The following is a 14,299-nucleotide window of genomic DNA, read 5'->3' as shown; positions in this document are numbered from 1 at the left end:
AAAATCATGATGGGTTTAAAAGGATGGACGTTTCGTCCGTTGTTCATTTGGATTTAAAATTTAAGCATCAAATGTAAAAGTTACTAGTTTGAAATGTTCACTCATTCATTATCAATGTGTAGTGGGACATTTGATTTTTTTTAATAAAGGTATTTTAAATATAATATAAGTATTTTAAATAATGAGCAAATAAATAAATAAATAAATAAATAAATAAATAAATAAATAAATAAATAAATAAATAAATAAATAAATAAATATTCTTGTTTTTTCTTTGCTGATCTTTGCGCTCTCGAAATGATTGGTATAAAGCCCGTCCAATCAGCAAGGGTGGTCTTTCATTGGTCTTCTCGAGTTTCTATTGGCTGATGTAAATGCGCATGGCGCGTTGAGCCAGGTTAGGTTGCAGAGCAATGACTTGTGGTTCATGAAGCGACAAACAGCACTGTACGCGCCGGGAGACATCAATGGTGGAGTACGCATCCATTCAGGGAAAGGTCTGAGAGAGACCGTTACTGGGGCTTACATGGAGAGCTGAAACTGAATATGGGATTAACGTCCTTAATGATGTACATATCGTCGGTTGTGGTATTTATTTTGTATGTATATATCGATTTTTCTGAAGCTGCACCTCGCATCAGTCTATACGATGCGTCGCCAATCTCCAGGAAGCCAGACACAGCCTCCGACACCTGGAAGACCCTTCATACAGATATGCCTCGTCGTTTACCCGAGAGCAGATTCTCTTTAGCACCGTCTTCTGCTATTGGCATAGCTAGCCATATCCCCCAAAATACAATTCTTTCTGCACCAAATAAGCCGACTACCGCTGATTTCGACTCCGAGATCATTTCAAGCGCAAAAGAAGACATCGCGGCGCTGATTTCCAGGTTAAGCAAAAGATCTACTGATGCATACACATCACTCTTTGCCCGGGAGAAAATGCTACAGACAATGATGTCCATGGTTTCTCAGCGGACAGACAACGATGCGTGGTCGGCAGATAGGATCGCCACTGTTACCTCAGTGGAGAACAGTCAAGGTGAGTGTCGTCGAATGCAGTACTAGCGAAAGTGGATCATTTTGTCTGAAAGGTTTTCCTTTCACGTGATTAAAAACGTAAAGCAAAGAGGCGTGTAGAAAACCAGTCACTGCTATGCAGCGTATCTGCGAGAAGAGGAACGATCGCACTGTGCTTTTGACGCAGAGACCAAATAATGCACATTACAACAATGGGCAGACCCCATCAGATATGCATGCTGCACCCCCGTCAAGGAATCCTAATGTATCGTGAACTGCAATGTATTCCTGTTAAAAACGGTATCCTTGCTGCGTGAACATTAACGTGGCCTACATGAGGCCTCTTAATAAAAGAGTGTGCGCCACATATTACAGCGTATAGGATGAGGGAGGGAATGGGGGGGAGTGTAAGGTTGGATCCAGTTGTTCAATGAGGGTATCCCGTCTGTCAAGCCACACAGCATCCACACACACCCATGGCATTATTGCATTCAGCTCAGCAGGATTTATGTTTAAGGGAAATTTTATTCAAATCTGTTTGTCATGGATGTGGGACATGTAGAATCCAAGGACACCCAAACAAAAATGGCCAGGCAGCCAAAGCTTTGAATGGGGAATGGCAATGGCCCCTATCCAAGCACTGTGCAAGTTTTGATTAAGTCCTAGCCAGAAGCACAGTTGTGATAATAAATCTTTTGATGACTGTGAGGCAGATGGTTTAGTTGTTTTTACCATCCAAATTGCTTATATCAGCTCATCAGGCTGATTTTGCCAAAGCAATTTTAAAGAAAACATGGCCATTTTTTTTCTCCTAATATTTGATTCAATATTCTGTGTTTACAGAAAAAAAGCCCAATTGTTACCTTGTTACCTCCTTCTGAAGTGAACAACTCCAGAAATATATGTAGCCTATTTCTTTCCATGTTCTGACTGATTTTGGCTCCTCACATCATCTATTAAAATCTATTTGCTGTGACACTCATTAATCCCTAGCAACATTAAAATTTGGATACATCTTCACATCTTCCGTAAAAGACAACATCACTGGTTATGACGACACCTGGTAGCCATTCTTGCAATTTTCCCAGAGATGTTCCCTCAAAACACAATTCATCCATCAATTCTTCTTGTTGTTACTATTATTACTATGTAATTCTTAATTGCTTTCATTGTTATGATCAATATTTGTCTCTTTATTATTTTCGTGCCTCTCTGGTCTTGTGTCTATATTTGTTCATTAATGAAAAGGAGCTTGTTAAGGATATCCAAATATTTAACTGTATATTTTTCAGACGTCACTTATGTTTTGCTAAATGTTACATTTCTTCTCAATTTTCTAGCATTTGCATAAAATAGTGACAAAAGGACAAATACTTGAGCATTAATTGTTATTTGGGGCTGGTTCTGCAGACGTTTATTTTTTATTTTTTTTAAAAGATTTTTTAAATTCAAATTTAGACTTCAAAAGCGAGAATTGTCGTGTGACATATTTCCAAGCCTTTGTGCTCAGTTATACTTTCGGTTCAGTAATGCCAATAAGCTTTATCATGCTTTTTTTTCCCCCCTTGCCATCTGTTTGACCTGGTGGTCAAAATTAAACTTGCACTTTAATGTGACATAACCCTTAAAGCTTGAGCTTGGTGCATTCTTGAGCTCTTATCATTGTTCCATTTTAAAGACAGATAATATCACATCAACAAAGGCATCAACCTCGATCACATGGAAGGGTCTCACAGACACATATAAGCTTTTTTCCCTTCCAACATTTTTGCAGTTTGATGCCTAGTGAAAAAAGGACAAATAAAATTGGTTTTCACGGTAGCAGCAGACAAGAAAATACCGAGTGAGTCTCAAGAGGAATTTTGAGACTTGTTCTAAACGGTCCGCCCCTGTTTGAATAACAGTCATGCTGCCACAACACGTCACAGCAGTCAAACAGATAAACGAGACAGGGGAGAGGTGAGCCCACCCCCCTTTTCTCTTTCCACTGCACACAGGTCCAGCCCAATAGACGTCAGAGTGTGTAGCTAAACACCACATCTAGTTTTTGAGAATGATAAACAGTGTCTGTGTGTGCGTGTGTGTGTGCGTGTTTGTGTGTGTGTTTGAGGTGGGATATGCATTAACTGGATTTCACACATTCTTTGGCATCATCAGGGCTGACAGTTCTTGTGCCTCTTACTGTAGCAAAGAGCCCGGGAGTAGAGGCTCTCCAGGCTTGCATAACCACAGGCCATTTTGTTTTACTTACATAAAAATGCAAATAACACGAGAAAAGCTACAACATTTAAATTGGATTCTAGAGCATCCAAATGAAATTGTACATTTAATTTTACCTAATTACTTTAGGTATGTTTTGTTTTTTGTTTTGAGTACACAGATACCTCAGCTGTGCAAAGTACGTGTGAGATAGTGTTGGTCTGCACTCGCCGCTTCGCACTGAATTTGAGATCAGATAAATAATAGATAACCACAGAGTGCTTGTCAAGGTCATCTGCATGTTAACATATCCTAGATTCTTTTGTGAAGCACACCGTCTTGAATTGTGCCAAATATGTCCAGCGAAAAGTCGCAAAAGTCTATGTATAATTGCCACCCATTGAAATGCATTGGAATTGTGCATATAGTTTTTAACCCCCCTTTGATTAAATTCATATCTGTTCTTATCCAAACAGCTCAGGCTCCATGTTATTATTTAAGTGATTTCGCTGAGAGTAGAATCGGAAGATAAAACTCTATACACTGTACTAGTCTGACTGAGCAAATGCTGCTGCTCGCCTCCTAATTGGAGCTCATAAAAGGAAGTACACAACCCCAATTCTCGCCTCCCTTCACTGGCTCCCAGTACATTTTAGAGTTAATTTTGAGGTACATCTATTTGTTTCCAAATCAAATAAATCATTAAATGGCCTCGCCCTAGTTTAGCTCTCTGAGCTGCTCCACCCCTACGCTTCAGGTCTGAAGACCAGATGCTCCTGGAAGTGCAGAGACTGAACGGAGCCTTGGAGAGGATCGTGCCTTTTCTGTTGCCGGCCCTTCCCTCTTGTATGTTAGAGAAGCCCCCGGCCCCTGCCAGTTTTTAAAACTCATTTGAAGACCCATTTTTATCTTTAGCCTTTGACTGACTTTGTTGTTACTGTTCTATGGTTGTGTAACTACTTTATATGTACAGTATATTACTACTACTACTGTATATTAATTTGTTATAATCTACAACTCTTACTGACTTTGCAGTTACATCATTGTTATATGTGAAGTGCTTTGTTTCAGCTGCAGTTGTTGTTCAATGTGCAATATAAATGAGGTTGAGTTGTATTGTAGTACCGTATTTGCCCGAATGGAAGACGACCCTGATTATAAGACGACCCCCTCTTTTTCAAGACTCAAGTTTGAAAAAAGACGTTTTGAACACCAAATTTAATTTTTATACAGAAAATGATTACATCTGAGACAAATGATTATAACAATATATTCGAGAGAAAAAGCATGTTATTTTGCCTCATTCAAATCATGCAAAAACTGTCTATCACATCTTACTATCTGAACATTTAAATATGTAAACTAAAGTGCAATCACATTTGTAAATGAATGACTTCTGGTTTTTGAAATGTAAATAAACCAATCTACTGTGATAAAACAACAATATTGCAATAACTACATTAACCATCAAAGTGAAGTCTAACTGTAACTGTAGTGTTGAAACAAATCTGAATAAGGAAAAACATTGCAATAAAATAATGCAAACAGTAAAAATAACTCATTTTCAAATGAGATGAGTAAAAACTGGTCAAATGTCTAAAAAAAAAGATATTAATTTTAGTGAAATTCTGCAATTCTGAAATTTTGCAATTCTAGTAATGACACGAATTCGATGCACAATTTGTCTTCGCGGGCCACATAAAATGATGTGGCGGGCCGTATCTGGCCCCTGGGCCTTGAGTTTGACACCTGTGGTATAGGGGGTTGGCTCGGATGGTTGTGCTCTTTTCGCCCCCGGGTGTCGGTCAAAACACAGGAGGGAAGACGTGGTTCAGTTTAGATTGCTTTACTGAATTTTTGGCAAAAACGTAACAGGCACTGTGGCTCATAGGGGCATACAGGCAAACTGGCAAAAGGGTATAAGCACACGTTTGGTCATAAGGATGTGAGCAGGTGTGTGTAGTGTACATGGGTGAGTCTTTGGGTGTGTGAATGTGATTATTGTGTGTTGGGTGTGTGTGTGTGGTATGTGTGTGGTGTGTGATTCTGCAACAGACAGAAATACAGCACGTACGTCAACGCTCAACTTCTGACGTCACACAACACTAGTCGATGGCACACATTACATAACTAACTGCGCGTAACGGTTCCGCTATACTAAATAACCATAATTGAAATACTCTCGGCAACACACCAAATATAAGTCATCGAGACAACAAAATATATTTGCTGGTGACCATTAGTTGGCAACTCGTACGATGCGAGGAAAACTTAAAGGAGCGCGCCGAAGCTATCAATCAAACGGCTCACACACGAAACAAACCACGATCAGACAAACGGCACAACAATAGACAGTAGTAACAATGAAATGTATACACTCACTTTGTGTCAAAGACGCACACGATCACAGCAACACACTCAGTCGATACCATCCATCCATCCATCCATCCATCCATCCATCCATCCATCCATCCATCCATCCATCCATCCATCCATCCATCCATCCATCCATCCATCCATCCATCCATCCATCCATCCATCCATCCATCCATCCATCCATCCATCCATCCATTTTCTTCCGCTTATCCAGGGTCGGGTCGCGAGGGCAGCAGCTTTACCAGGGACTCCCAGACTTCCCTTCCCCCAGCCACTTCATCCAGCTCATCCCGGGGGATCCCAAGGTGTTCCCAGGCCAGCCGAGAGACATAGTCTCTCCAGCGCGTCCTGGGTCGTCCACGGGGTCTCCTACCGGTGGGACATGCCCAGAACACCTCACCAGGGAGGCGTCCAGGAGGCATCCTGATGAGATGTCCGAGCCACCTCATCTGGCTCCTCTATACGTGGAGGAGCAGCGGCTCTACTCCGAGTCTCTCCCGGATGACCGAGCTTCTCACCTTATCTCTAAGGGAGAGCCCGGACACCCTGCGGAGGAAACTCATTTCGGTCGCTTGTATCCGGGATCTCGTTCTTTTGGTCACGACCCATAGCTCGTGACCATAGGTGAGGGTAGGAGCGTAAATTGGTAAATTGAGAGATTTGCCTTTTGGCTCAGCTCTCTCTTTACCACGATGGACCGGTACAGAGTCCGCAATACTGCCGACGCTGCACCGATCCGCCTGTCGATCTCGCGCTCCATCCTGCCCTCACTCGTGAACAAGACCCCAAGATACAAACTCCTCCACTTGGGGCAGGATCTCATCCTCGATCCGGAGAGGGCATTCCACCCTTTTCTGATCAAGGACCATGGACTCGGATTTGGAGGTGCTGACCCTCATCCTGACCGCCTCACACTCTGCTGCGAACCACTCCAGTGAGAGCTGGAGATCACGGCCTGAAAAACCAACAGCAACACGTCGTCTGCAAAAAGCAGAGACGCAATGCTGAGGTCCCCAAACCGGACCCCCTCAACGCCTCGGCTGCGCCTAGAAATTCTGTCCATAAAAATTATGAACAGAATCGGTGACAAAGGGCAGCCTTGGCGGAGTCCAACCCTCACTGGGAACGAATCCGACTTACTGCCAGAAATGCGGACCAAACTCTGGCATCGGTGATACAGGGACCGAACCGCCCTTATCAGTTGGCTTGGCACCCCGTACTCCCGAAGCACCCTCCGCAGAACCTCCCGAGGGACACGGTCGAACGCCTTCTTCAAGTCCACAAGACACACGTGGATTGGTTGGGCGAACTCCCACGCACCCTCGAGGATCCTGCCGAGGGTGTAGAGCTGGTCCACTGTTCCACGGCCAGGACGAAAGCCACACTGCTCCTCCTGAATCCGAGGTTCGACCTCCCGACGGACCCTCCTCGCCAGCACCCCTGAATAGACCTTACCAGGGAGGCTGAGGAGTGTGATTGCCCTGTAATTGGAACACACCCTCCGGTCCCCCTTCTTAAAGAGGGGAACCACCACCCCAGTCTGGCAATCCAGAGGTACTGTCCCCGATGTCCACGCAATGTTGTAGAAGCGTGTCAGCCATGACAGCCCGACAACATCCAGAGCCCTTAAGAACTCCGGGCAGATCTCATCCACCCCTGGGGCCTTGCCACCGAGGAGTTTTTTAACTACCTCAGTGACGTTGACCCCAGAGATTGGAGAGTTCGCCTCGGAGTCCCCAGGCCGTGCTTCCACAATGGAAGGCGTGTAGGTGGAATTGAGGAGGTCTTCGAAGTATTCTCCCCACCGACTCACGACGTCCTGAGTCGAGGTCAGCAGCACGCCATCCCCACTGTAAACAGTGTTGACGTTGCACTGCTTTCCCCTCCTGAGACGCCGGATGGTGGACCAGATTTTCCTCGGAGCCATCCGGAAGTCATTCTCCATGGCCTCGCCAAACTCCTCCCACGCCCGGGTTTTTGCCTCACCAACCGCCGAAGCCGCGTACCGCTTGGCCATCCGGTACCTGTCAGCTGCCTCCGGAGTCCCGCAGGCCAAACCGGCCCGATAGGACTCCTTCTTCAGCTTGACGGCATCCCTTACCGCCGGTGTCCACCAGCGGGTTCGGGGATTGCCGCCACGACAGGCACCAACGACCTTACGGCCACAGCTCCGGTCGGCCGCCTCAACAATGGAGGCGCGGACTCAATGTCCTCCGCCTCCCCGGGACGTGGGAAAAGCTCTGCCGGAGGTGGGAGTTGAAGCTCTTCTTGACAGGGGATTCTGCCAGACGTTCCCAGCAGACCCTCACAGAGCGTTTGGGTCTGCCAGGTCGGACCGGCATCTTCCCCCACCATCGGAGCCAACCCACCACCAGGTGGTGATCAGTTGACAGCTCCGCCCCTCTCTTCGCCCGAGTGTCCAAAACATGCGGCCGCAAATCCGATGACACGACTACAAAGTCGATCATCGAACTGCAGCCAAGTGCACACATGGACACCCTTATGTTTGAACATGGTGTTCATTATAGAAAATCCGTGTAGAGCACAGAGGTCCAATAATAGAACACCGCTCAGATCGGGGGGGGGGCGTTCCTCCCAATCACGCCTTTCCAAGTCTCACTGTTACTGCCCACGTGAGCATTGAAGTCACCCAGTAGAACGATGGAGTCCCCAGAAGGAGCGCTCTCCAGCACTTCCTCCAGGGACTCCAAAAAGGGTGTGTACTCTGAGCTGCTGTTTGGTGCATAGACACAAACAACCTCTCGTTCACCGAGGTGAACTCCAATGTGTTGCACTGCTTCCCCCCAATCTTATGGCCCAGCCGGGGGGCAATAAGTATACCCACACCTGCTCGACGCCTCTCACTGTGGGCAACTCCAGAGTGGAAGAGAATCCAGCCCCTCTCGAGAGGGCTTGTACCGGAACCTAAACTGTGCGTGGAGGCAAGTCCGACTATGTCTAGTTGGAACTTTTCTGCCTCGTACACCAGCTCAGGCTCCTTTCCAGCCAGAGAAGTGACATTCCATGTCCCAAGAGCCAGCTTCTGCAGCCGGGGATCAGACCGCTAAGGTCCCTGCCTTTGGCCGGCGCCCAGCTCACACTGCACCCGACCCCTTTTGCCCCTCCCACAGGTGGTGAGCCCATGGGAAGGGGGACCCACGTTTCCTTTTCGGGCTTTGCCCGGCCCGGCCCCATGGGCGAAGGCCCGGCCACCAGACGCTCGCCTTCGAGCTCCGCCTCCAGGCCTGGCTCCAGAGGGGGGCCCCAGTAACCCGCGTCCGTGCGAGGGAAAACTAGATCCAATTTTCTTAATCGTCATAAGGGGTTTTGTGAGCCGTGCTTTGTTTGGCCCCTCACCTAGGACCCGTTTGCCATGGGTGACCTTACCAGGGGCATGAAGCCCCCGACAACTAGGATCATAGGGGCACGCAAACCCCTCCACCACGGTAAGGTGACGACTCACGGAGTCGATAGTGGCAACTTTTAATTTACCGCTGTGCACAAGCTCCAACAACCGCGATAAGCTAAGGTAACTCACGTGAGACTTAAGGCGCGGTGACGTAACTGTCCAAAAATGTATAATGTCTAGACCCCGGATGTAAGACGACCCCCACTTTTTCAGTCTTATTTCAATGCAAAAGACACCGTCTTATATTCGGGCCAATACGATAAATGTATTTATTTTCACCACAGTCAATCACCAAATAATGGGAGTAAATTTCATGGAGTCATGCAAACACACTTTCATCTATTTGTCTCACCCGTTGTCATGCCTGTTTCTTTGTTCCCCCCAGAGGGATTCTGTAATTGCAGCACCGGAGGAGAGGGGATTTTGTATCCAGATGAGTGTAACCAAAGCACTGGTCAGTGCTCATGTCTGGATGGCTACAGTGGTCTACAGTGTGACGACTGTGAGGAGGGGTACTTTACCAATGGCACTGGCGGCTGCCTCCCGTGCACCTGTGACTCATTTGGTGCAGTGAGCCACCTGTGTGACAGGTACTGTACTCATCTGTTTTAATGCTTTATGCAATACACGTTACATTTCTTTTTATTACAAAAGTCTTTTTTTTATGTACTCATTTACATTACAAAAACCCTGCCCAAAAGAAGGCTTTTGGTGTCGACCAGGTCAAATGTGTGTGGATGAGTGATCATATGAAAACAAGGTAAAAAAAAAATTGCAATTGAGCTGCAGTGTAAACCTAGCCTAAGTCCAGTGCACAGATTCTATCTCGCTCTTGTGCTCGCTCAAAAAGAAAAATGGTTTCTTCCGCTTTTTGCTTGTTTTGGTTATGAATGTGGAGATTAGAGGGGTGGATCTATTCTATTAGGACAGGAATCACCAACACGGTGCCCGCGGGCACCATGTCGCCCTTGAGGACCGCATGAGTCGCCCGCAGGACTGTTCTAAAATTAGCTCAAATAGCGGCACTTGTCAGTGAGCTGCATCTATTTATTTTACAGTCAAACCTTGGTTTTCGAACGTCCCGGTTCTCGAAATAATCGGAATTCGAACAAAAAATTCTAGACTTTTTTGCTTCGGTTGTCGAACAAAATTCGGAGGTCGTTCGTGATGAGCCGGGAGGACCCGAGAAAACCCGACAGCGCGGCCCAGATGCCGACTGACTCCGTTGTTATTGTATTTTCATTACTTTGAGGATTGTATTAACCCCTAATCATGCCTCCAAAGAAAGCAAGTGGGAGCAGTAAAGCCATCCTAAAACACAAAGACGCTACTAAAGCAATGCGACAGTGAGCGCCCGGCGCGCTGCGGTTGCACGATCGGACCAAATTGAGCTCCCTGCGCACTTAGGTCCACTTAAAATTTTTAAAGTACATCAGGACTTAAAAAATATTTTCTAAATTTTAGCGACCGCTCTGTCACAATAATGCGACCAGCGCGGTGCAGTTGCGCGTTCGGCGGTGCGCTGCAGTTGTGCGATCGGACAAAATTAAGCTTCCTGTGCACTTACTAGGTCCACTTAAATTTTGGAAAGTACATCAGGACTTTAAAAATATTTTATAAATTTCAGCGACGCTCTGTCACAATAATGTGACCAGCGCGGTGCAGTTGCGCAGTGGGCAACACGCTACGGTTGCGCGTTCGGCGGTGCGCTGCAGTTGCGCAATCGGACAAATATGCGGAAATTTAAAAATGCTTAAAAAAGGCGGGGGTTTTTAGTCTTGAAACGGATTTTTTTTTTTTCCATTACAGTGGAGCCTCGGTTTTCGAACGTCCCGGTTCTCGAACAAATCGGTATTCGAACAAAAAATTCGAGATTTTTTTGCTTCGGATGTCGGACAAAATTCGGTTGTCGAACCCCGCGAGATGACCCGAGAGGACCCGCATGCCAACTGACTCCGTTCGTTATTACTTTAGACATGCCTCCAAAGGAAGCAAGTGGGAGCAGTAAAGCCATCCTAAAACACAAAGACGCTCCTAAAGCAATGTGACAGTGAGCGTCCGGCGCGCTGCGGTTGCGCGATCGGACCAAATTAAGCTCCCTGCGCACTGAGGTCCACTTAAATTTTGGAAAGTCCATTAGGACTTTAAAAATATTTTCTAACATTTAGCGACCGCTCTGTCACAATAATGCGACCAGCGCGATGCAGTTGCGCGATTGGCGGCGCGCTACTGTTGCGCGTTCGGCGGTGCGCTGCAGTTGCGTGATCGGACAAAAATGCGCAAATGAACAAATGCTTAAAAAACTTTTTTTTTTTTTTTGCTTGGAACGGATTGATTTTTATTCCATTATTTGTAATGGGAAAACATGATTTGGATTTCGAACGATTTACTTCTTGAACTGCCTTCTGGAACGGATTGTGGTCGAAAACCGAAGCTCCACTGCATTCGTAATGGGAAAAATTGATTCGGAATTCGACCGATTTGCTTCTCGAACCACCTTCTGGAACGGATTGTGTTCAAAAACCAAGGTTTGACTGTATTTTTGCTATAGTTGTTAAAATCACACTTACATGTGAACTGGAAATGACAATAATAACACATAGTAAAAGCCAAATTGAGCAAATTGGCTATTTCAGAAGTGTGTGTCAAACTGGTAGCCCTTTGCCTTAATCATTACCCAGGAAGTAGGTCTCGGTTTAAGAAAGGTTGGTGACCCCTGTATTAGGATATCACTGAGAGCACTACGACTTCTCATACATTCAACATTCTCGAATGCTCTTATAGGGTAATACCTTATTGTTGCCGTTTAATAAGAAATGGCGAGTGGACCTGCTCCTCGCGTGACATGAGTTTACATCGATGAAGCGTCATCGGGCATTCTTTGCTCCTCCTCGCACACGTCGCATTTTGATGACGCATGCGCCGTGTGACTTTTTGTGGCTGGGGTGGCCGTTTTTCCCCTGCGTAATTGAGCCTTGTTTACAGTGTCTTTAGCGGGATTTTATTTTGAAGTATAAGCAGAAAAACCTTCAAAACCATTCGTTGGCCCCAGAATGAGTGTGTTCACAAAAACGTTCACAAAGCAAAAATGCGCTGCATTCAGTTTTCGTTTGTCCAAAATACGATGAACGAGTTCATGACCAACGCTGCACTACAATAAACTTTTCAGTGTATAACTTGTGTAACAATGTAAATGTGCTGTCCACTCAAAGTAAGTCAACACAAAGTCATTAATGTCTTAAGATCTGACAACAAAACTGAGGAAATACCTAAGTAAAAATTGAGCCTTAAGTTTTAATTGTTCTCTATGGCCGCCAATATTTTCCAGCACTGCTTTGTGTGTGCCATAGATCCATGGGTGAGTTTTATGTATAGGATTAATTTGTGCATAGAACACAAACATTTCTATGTTTTTATTGATGGCCCATTGAGAGGTTGACCTCATGGTTATCACCTTCTCCAGCAATGTGATATGCACTCATATTTTCTAGAGATATCCTCTGGATATGACACTTTGGACTCAACTTCTTCAGTCAACCAAGGCGAGGTTTGTTCTCAGCAAAACCTCTCCTGTTAATCTGTTCTGTGGTCTTGGCCACAGTGATGCAGATTAATTTCATGCTGTTGGCAATCTTCTTATAGCCTACCCTAGTAATGGGCCATGTAAATGATGGAGGACACCCCATTTTTATTATTAGTGTTTTATAAGTGAGAGCCACATGGGAACTAGATTCAAGATACAAAGCGTTTATTGTCATATATACAAAAGGAAAGCACTTTTCTTTGTACAATGAAATTCTTTCGCCGTCCGTTAAAGTGCCAGACAAGGTAAAGAAGATTAAAAAGTAAAAAAAAAAAAAAACCACACAAAATATAAAAACCACAATGTATACACAGCATATACAACTACGAAGGTGAGGGGTGTGCAATATAGGCTAGTGCAAAAATGGCATTGTGCAACAGTTGTGAGAGTTATAGTGAATGTGCTGTTAAACAGGGGAGAATGCAGTGCAAAACAAAGTGAGTGTAAACAGTGTACAGTATAAAGTGCAGATCAGTGACTGAGGTAGTGATCTGGTCAGCTGTTTATGACAAACATTCTGAAAATAGACGCATGTAAAATACGTACCGTATTTTTTGGACTATAAATCGCTCCGGAATATACGTCGCACCAGCCATAAAATGCACAATAAAGTGAAATAAAACCTATATACGTCGCACCGGAGTATAAGTCGTATTTTGGGGGAAATTTACTCGACAAAATTCAACACCAAGAACAGACATGAACGAGCAACAACAGGCTAAACAATATGGTATGCTAACGTGACATAAACACAAACAAAGAGCTGAGAACGGGCCTGACATAATATTAACAGTTATCCAATAACTACAACATAAATAACACCTTTATCAAACCGTCTGTGTCACTCCAAATCATTAAATCCATCGATCATCCTTTATGTCGCGTGTGCGCCGCGCCGCCGGACTCGTCGTCAGTTGCAGTTCAAATTATTCCACAGGCCCATATAACATATAAATTATATATCAAAAACTATTATACAAACAACAATATTTTCGAACCATCTAGTATGTCACTGCAAATCATTAAATCCATCGATCGTCTTTATAGAATCAACGCTGCGTGTGCGCCGCGCCGCTGACGTCGGAGCAGTTCAAATTATTCCACTTGCCCATATAACGATATATAAAGCATATATCAAATTCCTATTATATAAACAACAATATTATCAAACCATCGGTGTCACTGCAAATCATTAAATCCATCGATCGTCCTTTATGGAATCAACGCGGCGTGTGCGCTGCGCCGCTGACGTCGGAGCAGTTCACATTATTCCACAGGCCCATATAATTATAAACAACAATTTTATCAAACAATCTCTGTCACTCCAAGTCATTAAATCCCGTGATCAAATCCTTTGTCCTTTATGTAAACAACTGCCGCGTGTGCGCCGCGCCGCTGACGTCAGTTGCAGTTCAAATTACAGTAATCCCTTGCTACATTGCGGTTCGTTTATCGCAGTTTCACTACATCGCGGATTTTTGAATTTTGTAGATTTATGAATAATTTCACATATAAGTCGCTCCTCAGTATAAGTCACCCCCCCACCCAAATTATGAAAAAACCCGCGACTTATAGTCCGAAAAATACGGTAGATGCTTGCAAGTGTGACTTAGCCATGTGATACAACTGAAGTTCGATTTTACGCGCTTTGATTCCACACGACTTTCTGTCTAACGCAGTTTGGTCATGGATCCCAATTTTTTCGGCGTAAA

At 44.9% G+C, this 14,299-nt stretch overlaps 1 protein-coding gene across 1 annotated transcript in view; it reads left to right on the top strand.

Moving 5' to 3' along the window:
- The first annotated feature begins 410 nt into the window (after positions 1–410).
- Positions 411–14,299, top strand: part of LOC125994758 (multiple epidermal growth factor-like domains protein 9) — a 67,602-nt gene continuing 53,713 nt past the window's right edge. Inside the window, exons 1-2 of the mRNA XM_049764268.2 lie at positions 411–1,042; positions 9,390–9,594. Of these exons, the coding sequence (XP_049620225.1) occupies positions 547–1,042; positions 9,390–9,594 (701 nt within the window). The 5' untranslated portion in view covers positions 411–546. The remainder of the gene's footprint in view (positions 1,043–9,389; positions 9,595–14,299) is intronic.

The sequence above is a fragment of the Syngnathus scovelli genome, chromosome 3 (genome assembly GCF_024217435.2).
Source record: "Syngnathus scovelli strain Florida chromosome 3, RoL_Ssco_1.2, whole genome shotgun sequence".
In the NCBI taxonomy this organism is placed as follows: domain Eukaryota; kingdom Metazoa; phylum Chordata; class Actinopteri; order Syngnathiformes; family Syngnathidae; genus Syngnathus; species Syngnathus scovelli.
Note: the sequence above shows the minus strand (reverse complement) of the source record. Positions and strands in the feature narration are given on the sequence as shown.